The sequence below is a fragment of the Xenopus laevis genome, chromosome 5L (assembly GCF_017654675.1).
Source record: "Xenopus laevis strain J_2021 chromosome 5L, Xenopus_laevis_v10.1, whole genome shotgun sequence".
NCBI lineage: Eukaryota > Metazoa > Chordata > Amphibia > Anura > Pipidae > Xenopus > Xenopus laevis.
The window spans coordinates 102,858,582-102,883,259 of NC_054379.1; the positions used below are offsets into that span (position 1 = coordinate 102,858,582).

Genomic DNA, 24,678 nt, shown 5'->3' on the forward strand with positions numbered 1-24,678 from the left:
CAAGCAACTTTTCTCCTCAACCTTGACAGTCTTTCCTCATAATTTAATTTTTAATTCCTTACCCTTCAGTTTCACTTCTCTATACAGTCTATTTATCTAAATATAAGAAAAGAGAAAACAGCACCATCCTAATAAAGGATTTATACGAAAAATAACACAACATTTCACTACTATGCCGATATTTCCTGTACATACTTTAAGGAACTGTACATTCAGAGGGGTTTAAACTTGTGCCTTTTAGGGCAGTGTTACAAGCTTTATCTTAGGAAATAAGTGCTCCTCCTATATAAAATAAGCAAATATCATATTAATATTCCATTTAGATGTAATTGTAAAAGTAAATGCCTCCTGTTTAATTGATTTAGTATTGTTATTATTTCTCTATTTTAAGGATTTCAGATGATAGACAGCATGCTATCTTAATACACTTTTTTAAAATCATTTATAGCCAATATTATACTGCTGATTCAATTATGCTTCCAGCCAGTTGTTAGTAAAATCATATTTGCGTATCAGTGTTCCAAAGATAGGTTTGTTTATAGCCAAAAGCAGACAAAATTTCCTATAGGAGTTTTCCATTCTTTATTTTTAAGTGCTTGGCTGGTTGGCACAATGTACAATAATGCAATCCTTATCCGTTTTTCATTTACGTTTGCATTTTTGGGAAATAGTTGTCTTTTTTGTTTCATTGCTATGGAAAAGGCCTGCATGAATATCTTTAAACCTCAAGCTTATTCATTTGACTATATGACATCATCAGTTTAACTTTATTAACATAACTGGTAAATTCTAATATAACTGGACAGAGACACTTGGATTGATTTTGTTGGAAAGATTAAATTCTATGTGCCCTACCTACAGTACATCCAGCTGTTGTATACAGTCCATAGAACAGATCAGGCTGGTAAGGTAAATGTTAAGAATTCCCTCAGGTTTAAACCTTTTTTTATTATTTTTGGAAGGCCTTAGATTACTGTACTTCTTCTATTATTATTTTATAGTTCCTCAGTATGGTCAACAAGTATTATTTTTGATTTTTTTTAGATTTTCTACATCTGTTTGTAGAGTTTTAATTTGTTTCATAGTTCACTGTGTGCTATTCTACATCTCCCACAAGTTCTCTTTTTTTGTTTTATTTCAGTGAATATTTCCTCTACAGAAGTATTAATAATATCCATTTTCTGGTGTTTGTTGGTTTTAAAAGTTGTGCAGCTGCTTCAGCTGTTTCTTTAGCAAGATTATTTTGCTCACTCTCATAGTACTCAGGTTTTGGTTTAACGGTGGTCTTAGTAAGTTTTTGCTGCTGGAATTGATGTACATCTGTGCATTTCTTAGTGGCTTATACTGGATGGCTTGTGTGACAGCTGGAATTGTGGTTTGTTATTTTTGGTGTGGGATTCAGTTATATAGCATATTGGACTCTGGCACTTGGCAACTCACTACACTACAAATTCAATTGCCAGTGGCATAAATAGGGCCCCACAAGACTGCATATTGATTGCCCCTGTCATCTGGTCATAGTCCAATACATGAATCACGAATTTAATGCAGTGAATTAACCTTACCAAACCATACTTACTGTAATTTCAACAGCAAATTAAAACACTGCACACTTCTCTAATTACAATACACGGTGAGACTCGACTGCGGGAAATTTAAGTTGCAGAAACTTAATCTCATCACGTGTTATTCCTAATGAAGCATGCAGTCTTTATAGTTGCTGTTGAAAGTATTCTGTCAGGCACAATGAGCATATATTTTTCTCTGCATGCTATGGCTTCAATCGGAGGATACAGAGGCAGGAAAACAGAAAAGAATTACAGAAATTCTGGAAGAAAGACATTAAATAGTTGACAACGTGATAGCAAAGCAAAAGAGAAAGACATAGGTAAATAAAAGGGAAAGAAAAAAAGAATGATACAAAAAGAGGTTAGTAGGATATTGCAACACACGCCTCATATCCTGTTTCTCCTGTTACCCTCAACAAAACAGTCTGCCTATGATTATAAGTTGGGGAGGATGAAGCTTCTCTGAAAGAGAACCCCCTAACCCTATTAATGGAAGCATAGCAACTGACTTTTTTGGTGATAGTGACTTTAAGAGTCCAACAAATACACCCTTATCCATCCCTTATCCCACTAATCTATCCACTGTACCAATCTATATTTGCTTCCTCACAATACTCTCACCACCCCCTTTTTACCTACTTTAAATATTCCTCAAGCAGCAGACTCTCTTACATTGAGATACAATCCATGGATATAACTATTATACTCCTATGAAAAAATCAGCTCAGTAGGAATCCAAAACTGTGTTATTAAATTATCTTGCTTTATCACAACATGACTTCCACTTTTCCTATACAGCACGCAGACACCTACCTGCCAGTCACTCACCTGTGGCTAAACACAACACAAGTATTTCTAAATGTATTGCTAAAGGGTTAAGGTGCACTTCTCAGGACAATTTCTCAACACTGTCATTAATTATAATAAAGTAAATGCAGTCTTTAATTTTTGCATAAAACATGGTTAATTTTTTTTTTTTATCAATTTCATTTTTCTGGCTCCATGCTTGGTTAAACTATTGCATTTAGTGGCTGATGACATCATTTATCACTGGCATAGGTTAAGTAATGTTTGTTTATCTAAGACGTACATGGATAATTGAGATAGATCTTATTCATTCCATTACACTCTATGGCATTCTAATAGGGACACTTTTTTGAAAACAATAACAGATTTAAAAAGAAACATTTTTAAAGCAACATTAATTAAAAGGCAAGTAACACAAAAACAGTTGCGTATGTTTCCATAATGCATATAGTTTTCACTTCTTAAAAAAAGAGTACTTGAAAACAAAACTTTAAAAATGATTATGTATGGGAGTTTGGTAATTCAGAAGGTTAAACTTATCTACAGTTTTTTGGTCTCATTGCACTAAGGGGCTAAAAATTGTGCCTCTTATGACCCATGACTGGGTCACTGGCACCCATAGCAATAGTTGAAGCAATCTTATTCACAACAATAGTTGAAGCAATTAACCAAAAAGCCTAAAATCATATAGTATCTACTCTATATTTATAGATCTACATAATCTAAATTGTTTTTTTCTGTGCTACATAGCTGATTACTATAAATAAATGATATCTTGCCACAGTGTTTCCCCTTCACATTCATGATTTTTTAAATAGATGTTATATTCATTTTTATTGTAATGAATAAAGCAATCACATATATTTGATACTTATTAAAAAGCTTTTTAAATGTGCTATATGTATGATTGTTTCATTCTTGTTGTCTTTTTGATTGTTATTATGTAGATTGTACTCTATACAGTGATTTTATTAAAATATTCAAACTAACAATGTTTGCTCTAAATAGTTGACATAAATTAAACTATAATACTTTATGTAATTGACTGTACATAGAACAACTGGTCTAAATACTAAAGCCTTTTGTGGAAATATTTATTATTATTATTTAAATAAACTCTACATAACAGCTAATAAAAACAAGACATAAAAAATTGAAAGCACTTAAAATTATTAAATAGTTATTTTTGGTTGAAAAAAAAGACCATTTTATTAAATTCAACATTTTATTTTCAATGTTTTCATAAAATAGTAGAGACCTTCATTTTCTAATGCAGCATGCATACACACAACTAGATGAATGCCTAAATATTATTCCTGTCCAAGAAGGGGTACTACTGACTAGTATCTGTAGAAAAAAAAACGGAACTTCGGTGCTGTCATCACAAGATTTAATATTGAAAATCTCACAAGCTTTTGGATGTCACAGTTTAAGAAATCTATGAACCAAGCACAGTTAGGGAATAGGTGTGACTGAGCTTTACCCAGGCTGGTTCTTGTGGTGGAGATCATGGCCAAGAGACTACTGGTACTTCAGTCACCTGCTTATCTAGTAAGTGGGGATTATATTTATTACATTATATTTATATTACATGAGAACTCATCCTTCTTATTTAAAAGTGGCAGAAAAAAAGTAATGTCTAGGGACACTGAAGAAGGCAATATAAAGTGATGCAGTGTGCTACAGCATGAATACATATACAGAATGTGTATCTGTTACTCAGCATCTTTTTAAATGTCCTAGTGTCAGACAAACAGAACAATGAAAAACAACTCCTTGGGGTACATTTACTAAGCTCGAGTGAAGGATTTGAATGAAAAAAACTTCGAATTTCGAAGTTTTTTTTTTTGGGTACTTCGACCATTGAATAAGCTACTACGACCTTCGACTTTGATTCAAACGATTCAAAGTAAAAATCGTTTGACTATTCGACCATTCGATAGTCGAAGTACTGTCTCTTTAAAAAAAACTTTGACTACATACTTCAGCAGTTTAAACCTACTGAGGTACAATGTTAGCCTATGGGGACCTTCCCCGTCACTTTTCTAAGCTTTTTTTGATCGAAGAAAAATCCTTTGATCGATCAATTAAAATCCTTCTAATCGTTCATAGGATTTGCGCAAAATCCTTCGAATTCGATATTCGAATTCGAAGGATTTTACTGTGAGGGTCGAATTCGAAGGTTTATTACCCCTCAATATTCGACCCTTAGTAAATGTGCCCCCTTGTGTCTATGAAGATTTTCATTCTTCTAGGTCATGATATAGTGTAGCTGAAATTACTGACTAATAGTGAAAACTTTGCACTACTTATCCAAGTCTTCTTTAGTTCACCTGAGTGGTAGAGAATTCCTAGGCAAATGGTAGCACATTAATCTACATCCACTCACAGTGGTACCATTTAACTATTCAGGTAGGTGTTAGTTGAAACTAAAGGAGGTGTGAACGTATGACCAAGTTACAATGGTACTAAGATTTTCATTGAGGCTTCCAGTCATGTGCATTGAAAAATGGACATCTGCCTTAATGAGAAACATGGTACCATTGTGACTGAATCACACTTTCACACATCTGTGAGTTTCAGGTGACACCTACATGAATAGTTCAATTGAATTATTGTGATTGGATATTAGAGACTGTATTTCCCTTAAGGATTTAAAGGCCTTGTTCCCTTAGCTGCCTACCAATATGTCATTCCTTTTTATGCTGCCTTAATTTGTATCTTTTTATTTCTCGCCACACAGTTAAAATGAAGAAGCAGCTCAGGTGAATGGTGAAACATTTTCAAGAATATGAAATGTCCAGTTGCTTTAAAGATATTTCTACTAGATAATGAAAACAGCAGCACTTTTTTGTGAAAACTTTACTTACTGTATGTTCCAAAGGCTTTTGGTGCTGTCTTGCATTGTTCTATGTTACAGCACCCTGGCACAGAGATCAGTAAGCACACAGGGCTATAATCTCTTTCCATTGTGTATCACAGTACACTCCATTCTAACAATATCAGATAAATACACTATTTTTGTGAGGCAATTTCTGTATTTTGAAAAATACCTTCAGCACAGTCAACATATAAAGCATGGCCATACAGCAAAACCCTAGACTGCAGAATACATGCCTTTATTGTATGTTGACCTTTCTTTGGTTGTAAGGTACCCCCAAGTAAATCCATTTGCTTATCTGTTCCCTCAGGGTAGGTGCTTCGCTTCTTAGAATAATATTATATATATCAAAAAGATAGAAGCACTCACTGACAAAGATTATCAATAGGATTAAATAACAATGTATACAGTCCAATATATCAAAAAGTAACATGATTTACAAGAATAAAAATAGGTCATAATCTTTATTCAGACCCATTGGATATACACTAATGACTTAAGTTTATTGATACACCAAAACTCCCTCCTTTTAAGTTTAATTGCTCAGTCCCCTGCCCTTTTGAAAGGGGGTATGATTTACAATATGATAAACATAAGCTGACCTTTCTCCACAAATTTTTTTGAAACTGGCAACGTGACATTACCCAAATTGATATCTGATCGATTTTATGAAAAACGTGATTTGATCAACTGTGTGGTCTCACCCACATAGATGAGACCACATGGACATGTCAAAACATAGATTGCAAAATTACCTTTTAATTTAGCACCATGGATTTAGGTCTTACTTTAAAGTTGGACGAAGTGACAGAGACATCAATTGTTTTGCCCCTACGGTACAAAATAATTGGTGGCGGTCTGAATTCCTTAGTTGAGGGATATACATTTTTCAGAATATACCAATGTTTACGCAATGCTGGAGTAATTGATTCACTATAATCCGGATACTGTGCTATGAAGGGTATATGCTCACCTTGTCTCTTCCTCTCCCTGGGATGTGTTGGTTCCCTGTTATGGTTCCACAAGTGACTGAATCTGATACACCCCTCTATTTCTTTGTCGCATACTCATGATTCCAAACAAATTAATTTTATAGATGGAATGGTATATAGGGATCAAGAAGGTCGTCTGAGAACTCCACTTTTTACTAAGCCTAAGGATGGTAATCAGATTTTGCTTTTTGTCTATTCCTCTTCCTAGGTTTCTGGCCCTAAATTGAGCCTTTTGAATAACACTTTCAGGATAACTTCTCACAAAACCTTCGACACATATTTTTTTCCTGAATCTCTCTCTCATTGGTATCATTAACCAGTCTTTTCATCCATGAGAACTGACTGACTAGAGTAGATTTTTAGTAGGTGGTGGATGTTGACTTTTAAGAGAGAGAGATTCAGGAAAAAAATATGTGTCGAAGGTTTTGTGAGAAGTTATCCTGAAAGTGTTATTCAAAAGGCTCAATTTAGGGCCAGAAACCTAGGAAGAGGAATAGACAAGATGAGTGCATACCCTTTCTAAGACAGTATTCTGATTATAGTGACTCTATTGGTCAGGTTTTGCGTAGCCATTTGTATATTCTTAAAAAAGCATATCCCTCAGTTGAGGAATTCAAACTGCCACTATTTTTTCTAACCGTAGGGGCAAAACAATTGGAGACTCTGTCACTTCGTCCAATGTTAAAGTAAGACCCAAGGAAATTACTAACTTTTTGGGTTCAAAATAAAATCAAAAGGTTGCATCCTAGTCTGAATTGCAGATAGTGCCCCTATGTCCTGAAGAGGAAGACGTTTGTTCATCCCCATACATACCCATTTATGGAGTTATTACACTTGTATTTCTAAATTTGCAATCTATGTGTTGACATGTCCGTGTGGTCTCATCTATGTGTGTGAGACCACACAGATCATCAAATCATGTATATCACAACAACAATCAGCTATTAATTTGGGCAACAGGGCCGTAACTAGGAATAGGTAGTGTAGACACGAACCTAGTGCGCAAAGCCAGGGGTGGAGCCAGGCACAAACCTTCTCTACACTTAACAATGGATCAAACGTTTCGGGACCGCATGGCCCTTCCTCAGTGAATCACTGAGGAAGGGCCATGCGGTCCCGAAACGTTTGATCCATTGTTAAGTGTCTGGAAGCACCTTGAATAAAAGTGGGAGCACCACGTTGAAATCAAATACAGGTATTGGCAATACTTTCTTTTCTGAGATTTATACTGGCGTGTGGCTAGGCCAGGGCCATATATACCTGCATCCCCTGCTACGATTATTTTCTACAAACCTTCTCTAGCCAATGATTGTGGCCAATGATTGAGTATTTTTTGCGCAAACATGTACGTCAAAAAGGACGAGTGCAGATGTATGTCAAAAAGGATGCGCACATCCTTTTTGACATGCATGCACATGCGACTATTGGTTACCAATGGCGACTGGCGCTGTTGGTAAATGTCACTTTACCTGTTTTGAAGCATTTTGTTGAGAAAGGTCACACCTTCAATCAGATTTAGTTTATGGTATTGGAAACTATTCCCCCTTTGAAAAGTGGGGGAGACCGAGAACTGAACTTAAAAGGAGGGAAGTTTGGTGTATTAATAAAAGTCGTTATTCCATTGGCTCTGAATACAGAATATGATATATTTTTATTTTTATTATTATATTATTAATTGTTAACTTCCTCGGGATCAACTAGCAGTTAGGCAGGTTAAAATAGTTAAAAGAGTTAAAGGGTTGAACTTGATGGTCATGTGTCTTTTTTCAACCTAACTTACTATGTTACTAAGCATGTTACTTTTTGATATATTGGACTGTATATATTGTTATTTAATGTTATTGATAATCTTGATCACTTTTGATTTTGATATCACTTCCTGTGTATCCCTTTAAATGCAGTCTGTTAGTTCAGTTGCAGTTGTTATGGCTTGATAAAGGGCACATATACAGCACTTTTTCAGCAACTTCTATCTTTTGGAAACATATCTATGATTTGAGTATGTGATGGCGCTCCTTATGGTTGTGTATGGTTTATGTATATGTATATATTTATATATATCTTTAATGCCACCACTAAAATTTTATATTTTTTTAATCTCTTCTTAGGTTATTAGTTTTTTTAGTTTATTGACTAGCTTATTAATATTAGTAATATAGCTTCATGACTTTCTCATTGACAAACTTTGAAAACCATTTGATCTTCTCCCTTTATTGTTATTATATTATTGTTTTTTGGATTATCTGTTTTTGCAGGGCTAGTTTAATTTTATCAAAATACATCACATTAATAACAAGAATCAATTTCAAGTGAGTCAGCTTTTACACAACACTGACTGTGATGATCTTAGAGTCTAATTTTAGTGCCTGTTTCACATTTCATTGTCTTAGCTTGCTAAATAACTCCTGTTTCTTAACACAAATTCACACATGCTTTCTTACTGTAATATTCTAGTTTCTAACTTCAGATATAGTCTTTTCTTACTGTATAGTCCAAATAAAATGGTTTTAAACTTTTCCTTGAACTTTATTAAATATAATATGCTGAACTTTAAATATATTCATAGATTAAAAAAATAGCCCATTTCCAGTATCTTTAAAAATTATTTAATAAAAAGTTACTTCAATTTTAGCATATGATTTTGAAACTTTTATAAAATAACATATATTTTTTTTAAATTGAAGGTACAGTATCAGTGTACTTGAATAAGACAAATAAAATAATCACAGTAATACTGTTAATGTTACTTGTTTGACTACTCCAACCCCTTTTACAAAGACTTATACTGTATGTATAAATAGCGGTTTCCATTAAACATCATATTATTTTTGTATTAGGTTAGTTTTTGTTCTATTGATAATGCATTGATTAATTATGAATTACTTAAGAACCTTTATTATGAATTATTAAGTTACAACACATGTATTTGAAGTTCCTACACTGAAAACCTAAAGAAATACAAAGATCATATATTTTATTCTAATATCCATTATTAAATAATGGTAGTATTGTGCTTTTTTAAAAATTGACTTGTATTAGTACATACATTTGTAATGTACACAGTGAAAAAAAATTGCTGGTTTATTTAACTTTTATTTAGTGGTTAACATGACACTCTATGACATGTTTCAGTACAGCGAGGATTCACCGTTTCTTTTAATCATTTGTTTTAAATATACCCCTTATCTTCAGCTGAATGTGGAGCAACAGTCATTGGCAGTGAAGGAACCTTGCTCTCTCCAAATTTTCCGTCAAACTATGAAAACAACCATGAATGTATTTATAGACTAGAGACTCAGGCTGGCAAAGGAATCCACTTAAGAGCTACAACATTTCAACTACATGATGGAGATAGTCTAAAGGTAACATTGACCTATGTTCTGTATGTTTTTTATTTACATAATTTATTAAGCTTGAAAAAAAGGACAACTGTCTATCAATATTCAACCCTCCAGTATATATATATAGATATATATATATATATATATATATATATATATATATATATATATATATATATATATATATATATATATATATATATATATATATATATATATATTGATATAAAGTGTTTCCGCATGCACTTTTGTGCATATTAAAGCCAGCACACACACGTTATGATTCACAATTTTGTGTTAATACACATACAGTAGTTTAGCATTTATTCTGGGCACTCATCTCTCTGAAAATACACAAGTGTTTTTTGCACAGAGTTTGAGAGAGTTGAGAGGGAGCATAGCATATGTATTAGTATGAAAATAACTGAAGCACTTAATATTTGCCGACCTACAAAAACATTAAGCCCATAATAACAATAATAATAATATCCTTCTTCTGTGCTGATATCTGACATTCACTTCATTCTTGAGGTTTGAGACTTATAAAAAGGCATATTTATACTTTTTACACTCAGGTCAATGCCATTTTTATATAGAAGAATATTTATTTGCTTTAGTACGCACACTGACTGGCACTGCAGACATTTGGAAAGTTTGTTATCCACATAAACCCCCAATTCATTCTCAAATAAGGAAGCCATCAACGCAACTATATTTAGTGTGTATCTTACATTAATTTTTTAGACCAGGTCATTATCAATGTTGCTCCTCATTTGTCAATCTGTAAAGTGAAAGCATCATGCGTGGAACCTATTGTTTCTACTATTTAGCATCATCAGGAAAATCACAAGACAATGCCAACCCTAAGGTCATTTATGAATAAATTAAAAACCAATGGACCAAGAAAAGACCCCTGAAATACTCCATTTACAACATCAGTCCAACTAGAAAATGGTCCATTCATCTTTCAGGCAGTTATCTGTCTAAGTACAAATAGTATGTTCAAGGCCAATACTCCTTACCAATTTGATTTGCAACCTTTTGTCCTGTAGTTTAACAAATATTCTAACAAAATATAATTAAATTACATCTACTACAACCCCAAAGACTAGGTTTCTGCTTGCCTCCTCATAGAAGGAAATTAAATTTGTCTAGCAGGATCTATTGTGCATGAAATCATATGGTACATTTGGCGCATAATGTTGTGATTTAAATGGTTGTTCAATTTATAATGTTTTAAATTCCACTGTAAAAGTGTTCCTACCGCAGAAATCAAGCTAACAGGTGTATAGTTACTTTGTATAGTTGATTCTTTTTTAACAATGGCATCATATTAACTATTTTACATTTTTTGCTACAATTGTAAACTTACTGAATTCAAACCACGCTACCCAAAACCTGTTGTGATGACATAGAAGCCATTGGATGCATGCCTGTGGACATGTTTTCCCTACCTTTTAAGGGTAATCTTCTAATGACTCAACTTTCAGTGTTTTACAAAGCAAATGTAGGTCCACTGAGCCCCCTGCTTCCACCCCATTATATGTAATAATATTCTTAAAACAATGTATAGTTAATACTAAACAATAATGCTTATGTCTTATTTTCAGCAATTAATTTCTTATGCTTTTTAACAGCAGTAAACTTTTTTTTTTGCAGCTTGGTTACTAGAACTTGTGCTGACAGTGTATTGCATTGAAATCAATACACGCAAAACTTGGTATTTATTGCTTGCTTGAAGCAAATGGTAAATACAAGGTTGCCTGCATGTTTGTAAGCTCTATGTACTGTAGGTTTGTACAAATAAATATTAGACACAATGTGAGGGCTCATTCAACAATATTTTGACACAAACATAGCAATTTTCTGCATATCACTGGTGCTTCAAAACTGGTTAAAAACAGGGGCACCTGTAAATAGACTAAGGCGCTTCATGGTGCAATCAAAATGGTTGTGGTCTTCTTCTTCAGCTTGAGCTTCACAATCTTATTCCACTGTGAAAACAATTCAGCAAATACATTTGAAGCACCAGTTTTTGTTAGATATAAATGGCCAGTATATATATATATATATATTTTTTTTTTTTTTTTTCTTTCTTCTTCTTCTTTCTGAACCAAGTCACCTTATCCTGATTCAAGCTTACAACGTGACAACTTAGTTTCAAATCCCTGATTTCCTCTTAATGAAAGCTGACAGCTGAGTATAAAGTGGACATTTCTTTCCTTCACGGATGATCTTAGAAAAGACACTTTTGACTGAAATGTCAAAAACCTATTTTTTTTTTAGGCTGTGTAAGTAGATTATAAAAAAAGGATGAAGTCATGAAATCTCAAAAGATAGGTTCAGGTATAAATATTAATTGTATTTGAAAAAGGCTTATAGAAATATCCAAAACATAATTGAGCATATAAATCCTGACAGCAAGCAAAACTTTTAGATCTTTCATCTAACCTGCCAAATGTAACTCATCAAAGTGAAATTAATCTTTCAAAGACCCTCAGTTGCATAGAATAATGTAATAGAGGCATCAGAAATTAAGCTGGTGCAGAATTTGTTATTTTTTGTTTAAAATGCATTAAAATGTAGTTCCTTTTTAATTATGCATCTGTATTTTGTTAAAGGTGTATGATGGGAAGGATAGCTCATCAAGACTTTTGGGATCCTTTACAAAAAATGAACTGATGACAATATCTCTGAACAGCACTTCCAACCATTTATGGTTAGAATTTAACACCAATGGGGAAGATACCGATGTAGGGTTTCATCTCACTTACAGTAGTAAGTATCTGTATTTTCAATATTACATAAGAATAATAAGAGAATGGTGACTTTATTTCCATACATGGGATGGATGTCAGTCAAGGCAGACCAAACTGTCAGTTAAAATCTGCCATTGTATGGGCATCTATATTTTTAAAATTGCATATTATATAACTTGCACCATTTGAGACAGGCATATTCAACCTTCAATATTTGTCAATATTCAAATGCAAAAATCAGCATTTTGCTTCTATAGGATATTAAGAATTTATGTAAAATACAAGGCGGTTCTGGCACAGAAATGCTTTTTAACACACAGACAAAAATAACCAACATATTTCAAAAAAGTGTGTGCTGCATACAGTAGTTTTCCAGTGATAACTTTTCTTTTTTCTACCTCTGATTCTAATATCATGTTCTCCTGTGGTGCTGTATTTTTTTTTTTTTTTAACAGTAATCATTTCCCTTGAATCTGAACAGTGTATATAACCCTCTGTTCTTAGAACCCTCAGAGCTGCTACATTTATTTAAAAATCCACAGGGTCTATCCAAATTCTGTTTATTAAAGGGTTTTATATGTATATATGAATTGCAATTCATTGAGGCGGAAGTTTAGTAAAGCAGCATGAAGGATGGATAAAGCAACACCCTAGTGAGGTAAACTTTTTCGTTTCCTATGAGTTGTCATGCTGTGCCAATTTCTATTACTTACTGTACACATAGACAAATGAAAGAACCTATTAAAATTTCTGAGCAAATCCTGACCAAACACAAAACATTTCTATATCTTATATTGTACATGTATTCCTAATTCTTAAAAAAACACACTACTGCATATATTTATAAAGGTGTGTGAAATATGTTATTTCTAAAATGTAAGGTAAGCATCAAATAAAACAGTATATTTACTGTATAAATCTTTGTCTCTGAACTCCATTTTCTACATGGTTGTTTTTTCTAGCTAACAAATATTTTACTCCAGAATTTTACACTTCGAAACACATTCACATAAAATCATTACACAGCTTTATCACACATGATTTTAGATACTGCACCATGACATAATGTCTGGTGTTAAAATGTCTTGTGTATATTTTATAAAAATTCCCTTCTAAGGGGCATATTTACTAAAGGGCAGAGTGGGTAATGCTGGCAACAGAAATTACATCCGCAGGGACATCGCCAATTCACTAACAGGCGCAGACGACAATTCTCTAGCGAAAGAGAATCACTAGCATTCATTTGTACTCTTATCGCCAGGCGATTTTTCTCTCAGACAAATGGTCTTTGCTCCGCAAATTCACTATAGTGCGGATTTTACTGAATGTTACCCTTTTCGCCAGAGTTGACTTCGCCACTTCAGACCTGGCGAACTGCTAAAATGAAGCTAGCTCTTCCTCAATACTCACTTACATCATATCCTGTCTGCCGAAAATGCATTAAAGTTGAAAAAATGCTGGCGACTTTTCCTTTTTTTAAGCGGGATTGCCTGCAAAAGACTTGACTTAAACTTTTTTGGGTTACCATTTTTCCCCAGACATTTGAGGGCCATGGAACATTCATTTTACAGTGGGCTCATGTCTACAGCATTATAGTATCTCTTTTGTCTTTATTAAGGTCCTTAGACATTTGTAATAAAAAGTGGCCACTTCAAGCATTTGCACCAACATCTCTAATAAAGACGTACAGTACATACATCTTTAATGTACCCTCCCTATTCAAAATTACCTAAGCATAAGATCACTAGCGACTTTTCGATAGGCATGAACGAACGCTAGCGAATCTTCGCTATGAAATGCTCGCACTGAAGAGGTGTTGGTAGTGAAAAGTCGCCAGCATTCGGCGCCCAGGATGCAACTTCACATTTTAGTGTATTAGCGTAGTGTTAAAGAATTTGTGCCTGGCGAAGTGTACAAAGAAGTTGCTGGCGACAATTCGCCCTTTAGTAAACCTGCCCCAATGTTTTGAAACAAGAAATTACTTTTTAAATGTGTTTAATATTAATGTTGCTAGATTAGGACAATTTAAGATCAAATGAAGCAACATGTGTTATTTTGTGGAGAGGTAACCAGATTATATGCATGCCCCAGACAATAATGCTATTTAAAATTCATATTGGACCACATTCATTTTTGCCATAGAAAGATTTCTCCATAGACTTCAGTGGAGTTTTCATTAGATAAAACCATGCCATAAGTGTTCTCATTGAATTGAATATGGGCCACTATGTACAAAATATATGTATTATGATATATTCTATACCTTTGATCAACATGAGTTAAATTAATGAAACTTTTGTTAGAAATACTTTCTATTGTTTTAATTTAAAAAATAAATAAATCTGTTTTATTTCCTGAACTGATCTGAACTGAAAGTTTTTCAGACAAATTGAGAAGAAGGTACTTAGAGGAGACCTGTCATCCAGTCATAAAAAAACTGTATAACAAAAGTCATGTTTAATGAAACATGAAATCCAAAGTCTCTTCTTTATTTAAACATCCATATCTACTGTAAACTCATTTAAAAATCTCATCTGTCATATATTACCTTGCCTGCCTCGATGTGTGAGCCATAAAAATCACTTTCACTTTCATTTCTGTACTTTCTGTCCTATATGTCGCTGTACTGCTCACATCCCCCCTCCTCTTCACACTGACTATACTGTAACTGTCTACCTTGTGCATAGGCATGGACATCAAGTCCACTGTTCTAGCTCATAGACAAGATTTTAGGATAAAAAGCTTGCTTTAATAACACCTTATACAAAATGGCTCCTGCCTAATTGCTTTGAATGTTGATTCCGAAAGAAGGAATATTTAAACAATTACTAGTGTAATTAAAATGTATTCTGGCCGACTAGCACAATAGAATAGGATTTGGAATTATTTCTTAGGGTAACAGGTCCCCTTTAAAGTTAAACTCTCTGTATGATAAAATCCTCCTTATGCATTAGCCTGAAACATAGACAATAAGCAGAAACAAGTTAGAATGATTGGCAGTAAAGGGGGTAGTAAGGGCAAATATGACATTTTTTTTTTTTTTTTTTTTCAACCAATGCTCACAAAATTCTGTTTTACTCTTGTTGACAACAGTTTGTATATTGTCCCATGAGACGGTACTTTATCCTTTTAATTCTCATAGTGGGCCAGTGGCATAAGTTGTTACTGGGCCCCACAGAAAATTCCATTTAGGGTCCCAAAACATTGGTAAGTTGGCCTGTTCTACCAAGATATCTTGAAATGGTTTATTAATTAGGCCCTTACTGCTCCCCCCACACTATTGGGCTCCCTGCAACCGCAGGGTCTTCTTCCTCTCTAGTTACGCCACCATAGTGGTCTTTACATTTGTACCAACAACTGCACATTGGACCTCCTGATATTGCATGATATTGCAAGGGCAATAAAGGGTGTAAAATCTTATATAGGGGTCTGTCAACATGTGGAATCATCACACCAACGACCTCCATAATTAAGGTTTTACAATGAGTGCTTGTATTCACTGGGCAAAACCTAAAGGGTCTGTTTGGACTACATTATCAGGAGTCAGGAATATTACTACTTTTATTCTTCACTTTGCATGATCTGAGGCAGGTTTAAAAATGCTCAATGTCATAAGATAAAGACTATTAATTCATTTAGAGAGGAGTTGCATCTCGCATTTGAGAATGATTTTTTTCTTTCTGTCAGTTTTCTTGGAAAACATGGTGTGTATTGTGCTACTGAAGAATAAAACTATTTGTTTTCCTGTTGCTTGATGTCAAGTGTACCTTTAAGGGTGATACACTCCATGATTGGGCTTACAAGCACACATACAATTTTCCAGCAGACTAAGGCATTGTTGAACCTAAGTAAATATTTGCTTTCCTTGGGATGCCCATGAACTCAAGGGATTAAATGATGTGACATTAATAAACCAGCATTTGCTTTGAACGCATTTTTGCAGCAACATTCAGTGGGCATCATTAGACTGGAGTTTTGGGAGAAGGGCTGCATTGCAAACATATATCAACATATATGCAAAAAGCTGATTAGCATTTAATTGGTCCCTGTACCTTAGATTTGAAAAGCTAGGGTCTCTCCTACTCCTACAGGATGGGACATGTTTATGATCTTGGTGTGTTAGAACATATATTTCTTAGTGCCCTAATGTCCAGCTGATAGCATGACAATGGCATCACAGACCTTCCTTTCCCCACTACTGACTGGCATTCACCCTGGCACAATGGAAAACTTTTCTTTTCCTACGAAAAACAGTTGTAGTATAATGGAAAGCAAATTCTCTAACAAGGTACAGCAATATATGTGTGTCACGGCCGGCACCCGATACCAGAACAAATGCCAAGCACCCTGGTCTCGGCTCGGCTTCACCAGTAGTGTGACCACCGTTGGGCTTTGGGAGGAGCCCTCAGCTTACTTGGGTGCCACCAGGACTTAACGAGGGGTGGCTGGCGAAGGGGCACGGCTGTTAGCAGAGTCTTTAGGCCGAAGGTCAGAGTACAAATGGAGCAAGCGGGAGAATTGTCAGACAGGCTGGGTCGAGGCAGGCAGATAACAAGAATTGTCAGGCAGGCAAGGGTCAAACCGGGTAATCAATCAGAGAAGGATCAGGCAGAAGGAGTAGTCAAGATACAGGCTGGGTCGGATTACAGATATCAGGATGGTCAAACAGGCAAGGTCACAACAGGACATCAATAATACACAGGAACAGATGCACTAAGGCTCAGAAGCACCAGGAAACAAGTCCTATCACGGGCAAATTACAAGCAGCCACCCTGGGCTTTAAATACTATTTGAATTTCGCGCCTTTGCGCGCTGACGTATGACGTCAGTGCGCCTGCGCCTTTAAATCTCCAGGAGGCGTGCCGCGCGCCCTAGAGAGAAGCCGGTGCCAGCGTGTCTTCACCCTAGAGAGGAGGACGACCCCGCCGCACAGCTACCCTGACAATGTGTTATTGTAGAGTTTAAAAATACCTTCATTGCAATATAATATTGCCTTCCCATTGAGTCCAATGCATTTTGACAAAATGTTTCTGTTCATACATTTTTCAATGGTTCAGAGAATTTTCTGTGAAAGCAACATAGTTTCATTTATTACTAATCACTAAATTTTCATTTAATTTGGGTAAAGGATGTCACCAAGTGTGCCATATTTTTTACTAAACCGTTGCATCTTTGTTGGTACATTACTTTTTTTCTAAACTTCTTAGTATTTGGTTCACAGTAGGAGCAATATATATTGGTAACACTACCTTTAAATTATGTTTCAGGGTCATTTCTCCTTGCAATCCTTTTTAAACTATGTCAAGTCTAGATTCTAGAGTTTAGGTATTATTCTATTACCTAAAATAAAAATCCCTATAAAGACAACATCAATCCATCCTACCACTTGGCTTATAAAAACAAGAAATGTCCAACTACTTGAAAATATCTCTTCTTATGCAGTGCATACTATCTTCTTTAGATTCACATTGGAGCAACAAATTTCTTGACGCTCTTTTTTTGATATAAAGTGTTATTTACAGAACAGAGCGCAGTTAAAAAAAGCCAGAATCCATCATTTTAACTTTGTGTTCTATTGTTTTAGAGTGCAGAGACCTGCAGATTCCCCCACAAATACATTTTTTACTTGGTTAGGAGTGGGAGGGGAGAGACACATAAGCATAACCCACCCACCCTTTACCTGTCCCCAAACTTATATGTGCATCATTCAGATGCATGAGTTAAGAAACAGTAGAGTGAACAGGCTGAAATGGGGTCTAGTCATTACCACATGTCCTATGTAGGCAGTAAGGACAGGACTGGCTTACCCCCAACACCATTTTCTGCATTGAGCACTGGCTTTTCAATTTAGACTCCCGGATCCCTGTGGTCCAAGTACTTGTTCCATGAGCACTAGGGGGCATGCATTTGTGTTCCTTTGTGCTCCAGCACGTGTGTCCTGGGGATTAGCAAATTACCTATATAACATTTCATTCTAAACTGCCAGTTGTATCTCCCAGAAATGTACCCCCTTAGTCTTGCACACATATTTATGCATTGGAGGACATCATGATAAGCACATTGACAGTGATGTAACTACTTCAACTCTCTTAAAGGTTGGGTAGGTAGACAGGAAGTATTAGTATAAAACAAAAGACTACTGGTTGCATGTTGAATGGCCATTAATAGCTTATTCAGCACAATTGTAGGTTTTATTACAGTAGATTTGGTAGGACCATAATTGGTTATGAAATATTGGAACCATTAAATACATTTTATTTGTAGTACTGTGCTTCTCCTATTTTAAAAAAGAAAAAAGGAGAGGATGTTAAATAAATATTCTGCAAAACTAATTTTGATAGAAATATATACACAACATATTCATTATGAGAAATCATACCAAGGGTTTAACAGCAGCAAATTTGAGTTCCTCCATTTGCAGTAGTTTACAGATGTTAGCGTAAAAGAAGGGATAACCTTTTTTACACCTCTTGACAGGAAATGAAAATGTGTGTAGTATATTATCTGTACTTATTTTACTCAATTAAAACTAGACTTGCAGAGATCCCTGCTTCTCAAATGAATGAAGACAATGTAGCCCAAGGCAACTTCACAGCTGGCCCAATTTTCACTGTCCTCTGAACAGCAGGTAGAAGTTGTAAGGAAAGTTGTTGCTTGTGTCTGTGGTACCACACTGATAAACTACAGTGATGGCAATCTTTGATTAACCTTAAAATTGCCATTTCATTCACAGTGCATCATTTCCCTAAGGTTTTCCTAGTTTTTATTTTTCTGGAAGAAAAATTACTTATAAAAAGTCTCCTCCATGTATGGAAAAATGTGTTCCATTTTGTATGTAGAAACTGTACATGCATACAGAGTAAAGCTGGAAAATGACCTTAGCTCATCAAATTGGACACGTTTGAAAGAAGTTAATAATGAAGAGAATAAATGCACAGGTTCTATGAATTAGATATATTTAGAATCATGATTATTATGCTAGTTTTTTTATTGTTTTTTATTTACAATGCTTCTACCCACCATGAGTTGCTCCTGAAATTGAAGCAAAAAGTCCTGTCTATTTCTGGATTTTCTACACCTTCCAGGGTAACAAATAGAAAAGTATGTGGTTTTCATGTACTTTCCATTAATATCATTCATAATACACAAATGTAGGAGTACCTGCACATGGATAGTACTTCTGAGCCTCAAACGTAATGCTTACTTTGCCTATCCAAGTTATTATATCTTCTAGCAAATGTATATGCAATTCAAATATTATAGTTGCCTAACAAAGAGTAAAACACTCTAAATGTAATCTCTTCAATATCTGAAAAATGTATTATGCTTATGGTTATTAACACTTTTAGCCACTAGAATTCATGTTCCCTGACATATTTAGGTGATCAGCAGTAGGGATTCTTTCCCTTACTTCACAGTTGTGTTCCTTCTTTGTGAAATTTTGTACCCTAAGAAGGTTTGACATTAATCTCAAACTATAGAACAACTAGAAAGTATCATCCAGTCCTAAAAAAGGAGCTTTCCAATGTATAATGGTCCCCAAGGGTGGCATCTACAAGAATGAAAAATAGTAATAGTTTATGCATCACTCAGTATGCTCCATATACAGAGGGATGTTGGATCTGAAGGTTGGAAGTGAAGGAACTGTGTCTATTATCTATGTATGCAAAATAGGAGAGCTTAGAGTATTAAGAGAAGCAGAGTATTTGCAGCTGCATGAAACAGGCCAGGTGAAAGAATAGTGGCAGGTAATTTGATTATTTGAATTTTGATCATATTAGTACACCTAATCCTTTGAGCTGTCATCTTTATAATATCTCAGTGAAAATGAATGGTTAGAGTGTGCATTCTTGCTTATGATACAGGCAACACTCAGGCAAACTGGTCCCAAGCCTTTTTTTATAGAAACCACCATTGGAAAAGAAATATAAATTCAGTTTTTTTTGGTATTAAAGAAGGCAACAGCTTTCAATGAACAAATACAAATACATATAAACAACATAGCTTGCAAAAACTGCTTTATTAAACCTACATAATAGATAACTAACATACATGATAGATAACTAATACTGGTCAGTCAGGATGTCAATTTGGCCCCATACTTTGTATGGCCAACTTGAATTGTAGGCAATAGTCTAAGCCTTCTAATTTAGCAGTATAATAAGCTGCAACAGTATAAGCAAAAAAAAATTCCCATTATTTTACTGACCAATTTCATGAAAGTATTATATTCAGGATCTGAGTTCCTTTCTCTGACACTAACATTTTTTGAGCTTCATAAATTTTAAAGCCACTTTCAAATTTTGCTGATGCAGCAGTGAATCAACCGTAGATTATTGGTAGACGTTCTGCTAAAATACATATTTATTTCTTTCAACTATATGAAAAATGTGTCTATTTATAGACATTTTAGTTCTCTTATAATAGAAATGTGTCAGTAAAAAATAAAGCTATGCAAGTAAACACCAAATCCGTAATCAAGGTAACAACCTATAATCTTTTAGCTCTGATATAAAATACCTGTATGGCCAGGTTTGAAATAAATAGCCACTGGAACTATTTTTAACTAAAAGATAAATATACCTAAACCTAATTTATTGTAGTGGTAGTTACTGGTCTATCAGCAAAAAAAATAGCATTAAAGAACCTTGTACTTTGTCTGCTTGGAATTGCATTTATTGTATAACTTTAGCTTTGGTTATCACAGCTGTACAATGCTAACAAAAACATGAGCTTGAACCCAAAAGACTATAAGATCATAGTTTCAGTCTATATGATAATGTCAATAAAGGTAAGGAACAGTCAAGTTAAATGTCAAAATTCCATTGTGACAATACAAAGAACAAGGGAAAAATTAAAACTTAACCAACTTTCCTAAATACTCTAGTTTGCATAGTGTTTGAAGAAAAAAGGAAAGTAGACAGTAACTTCTATAAAATATATATTAAACTGAATGATTATAAGATTAGGGTTGGTTTATCTGTCAAACGGTTCACCAATTGTCAAAATACTGAACAATATATAATTTGGGTGTTAGGCTTATGTCAAATTGTGTCAAAAACTCTTAATTGGCAAAATATCTTATTGCCCCTTATTATAAACTTGTATTTTATCTGGAGGAGAAAATGTTCAGACTTGTATCAAATGTATAGATGTATACTTTCAAACACTTACTTAAGGCTCGGTATTTTCTTGGTGGGGTGATGCTCATGCCAACAAAGTATAGTATATAAAATATTAATACTTGTGTTACTGGTCTTAAAACAAAAACAGCATATGAAATTGTCAATGTCAATTCATTCTTATAATGAATAAAATAATGTAAAAGTAGTTGGGGAACAACACAAGCATGAAAAATGTTCTTGGGGTGCCAAAAAAGTGCTGTGATTGAAAATGTGACAGCCCCTATGTGGATTGTCAACCTACATTGAGGCTCTGTTTGGCAGGACACCTGGTTTTTATGCAACCAAAACTTGCTTCCAAGCCTGGAATTCAATAATAAGCACCTGCTTTGAGGCCACTGGGATGTGGGAGTAACATCCAAGGGGTTGGAGAGCAACTTGTTGCTCACAATCTACTGGATGGGGATCACTGGTTTAGGGAAAGGCTATAAAAAGCTATCTCAGAGGTTTAAACTGTCAGTTTCAACTGTAAGGAATGTAATCAGGAAATGGAAGGCCACAGGCACAGTTGCTAAAAAACCCAGGTCTGGCAGGTCAAGAAAAATACAGGAGCGTAATATGCGGAGGATTGTGAGAATGGTTATAAAAAAACCAAAGATCACCTCCAAAGACCTGCAAGAACATTTTGCTGCAGATGGTGTATCTGTACATATTTCTGCAATTCAGCACAATTTGCACAAAGAAAATCTGTATGGCAGGGTGATGAGAAAGAAGCCGTTTCTGCATTCACGCCACAAACAGAGTCACTTGTATGCAAAAGCTCATTTAGACAAGCAATAGTCATTTTGAAACAAAGTGCTTTGGACTAATGAGATAAAAATGTAGTTATTTGGTCATAACAAAAAGCGCTTTGCATGGCGGAAGAAGAACACTGCATTCCAAGAAAAACATCTGCTACCTACTGTCAAATTTGGTGGAGATTCCATCATGCTGTGGGGCGGTGTGGCTAGTTCAGGGACTGGGGCCCTTGTTGAAGTCAAGGGTTGGATGAATTCAACCCAATATCAACAAATTCTTCAGGATAATGTTCAAGCATCATTCACAAAGTTGAAGTTACGCAGGGGTTGGATATTCCAATAAGACAATGACCCTAAACACACTTCAAATCTACAAAGGCATTTATGCAGAGAGAGAAGTACAATATTCTGGAATGGCCATCACTGTCCCCCGACTTGAATATCATCAAAAAGCTATGGGATGATTTTAAGCAGGCTGTCCATGCTCGCCAATTTAACTAAACTGGAGAGATTTTGTATGGACGAATGTTGAAAAATACCACCACCCAGAATTCAGACACTCATCAAAGGCTATAGGAGGTGTCTAGAGGCTGTAACATTTGCAAAAGGAGGCTCAACTAAATATTGATGTAATATCTCTGTTGGGGTGCCCAAAATGATTCACCTGTCTAATTTTGTTTTGATGCATATTGCATATTTTCTGTTAATCCAATAAACTTTATGTCACTGCCATAAGGCATGTTATATATATTAAAAGGAAGTTTTCTACTTTGAAAGCTCAGGCAATAATAAACAAAACTCCAAAGAATTAAGAGGGGTTCCCATACTTCTACTTTTCATATGACTGTAGAATAAAAAGTCTAGAATGGGCACTATGTTCATCAAAAAGTCAGAATAGAGGTAAATGAGCATATACAGTAGTTTTGCACACAAGCATGCCAGTTTTCATTAGAAAGCTACAAATAATAATAAGTAATTATGTTGTTTCAGACAAAATTTGAATGTACAGATACAGGAGAATATGTTATTAAAACTCTGGCTGGGTTTTTTGGGGCAAAAACGTTAATTTTAGGCAGGGAAAAAAACTTTTCGAGATTTATTATTAGGGATGTAGCGAACTGTTCGCCGGCGAACTAGTTCGCGCGAACTTCAACTGTTCGCGTCCGCCGCAAGTTCGCGAACGTCGCGCGACGTTCGCCAATAGGCGTTCGCGTCAAAATCGTTCGACCATTCGACCGCTAAAATCGAACGATTTTCGTTCGATTCGAACGAAAATCGTTCGATCGAACGATTAAAATCCTTCGATCGTTCGAATCGAACGATTTTCGGATGTTCGAAGTTCGCGAACAGTTCGCGAACTGTTCGCATTTTTTGCCGGTGTTCGCGAACAGCGTTCGCGAACACATACTCGGCGGTTCGCTACATCCCTATTTATTATACCCCGATTCTCCAAAAAGCCGGAATCAGAGAATCCATCCTCTCAAACTTGCCATTTACAGTCAATACAAACAAGGTCATGTATAAGTCAATGGGAGATGTCCCTTGCCCAATTTGGAGATATTGTTGTCTGCGCTGGGTTTAGCCTGGTAATCTGAAAAATTTGTGGTTTTCAGGCAAAACTCCGAAAAAAAATTAGCAATTCGGGAGAAAAGTCAGAAAAAATTGTACGATTCAGGGCTTTGTTCGTTTTTTTTTTCATATCCGATTTAGTCAAGTTATTTTAATGATAAATAAGGCAAAATCAAGGATGGGAATTTGGTTGAGCTTTTTTTTTATTAAAATACTGATATAAATTCTGATTTTAGTAAATAACCTCCTAACTGTTTTAGTTAAAGTTGAAGTTTGCTAAAAAAACAAAAAAAAACAAAACTAAAAACTTTTAGCGTGATTTTGACAAAATCAAAAGTGTGGTTTTTAAACTATTCCCCTTTTGTACGGAAGCTCTTACAGTTTGGAAGGTAAACGGTTATCTGCCAGGGTCAATGATAAATCTACTCTTACAGTTAATCTGCTCTTTGGCTACTAATCCTAGGAACCGGATGGCATTTTAAATGTTACGTTTGAGAGGAAGAATACAAATAAGTAAAGGACATTGACTTAACTTGTTAGAAATTGTTTCTCTTTAGAACTGCACAACAAATTCTGATCATACTGTACATTAATATGATAAAATAATATTCAGTTGTAGATCATGGCGATTCAGCCAAATTTTATATGTGTGCTTTTATTTCTTAAATGTATTAATATTGCTATTCTAAATGTAAAGGAAAGCCCCAGATGACCAGCTGCCACATTACACTGGTTTACTGTATATCTAAATATTTGGCAGATTTAGATGCCGCTTTGATTGGGTGAGAAACGAGTCAAAGCAGGGGAAAGCCATGCTGGGGGTGACTAAATATAGGGAAGAA

The 24,678-nt window shown here is 34.9% G+C and overlaps 1 protein-coding gene across 1 annotated transcript in view; it reads left to right on the plus strand.

The window, feature by feature from the left end:
* The window catches only part of LOC108716186 (CUB and sushi domain-containing protein 1-like), an 882,106-nt gene that overhangs the window by 664,478 nt on the left and 192,950 nt on the right, over nucleotides 1-24,678 (plus strand). The window contains exons 22-23 of the mRNA XM_041563770.1: nucleotides 9,441-9,610; nucleotides 12,211-12,367. Coding sequence (XP_041419704.1) covers nucleotides 9,441-9,610; nucleotides 12,211-12,367 — 327 coding nt within the window. The remainder of the gene's footprint in view (nucleotides 1-9,440; nucleotides 9,611-12,210; nucleotides 12,368-24,678) is intronic.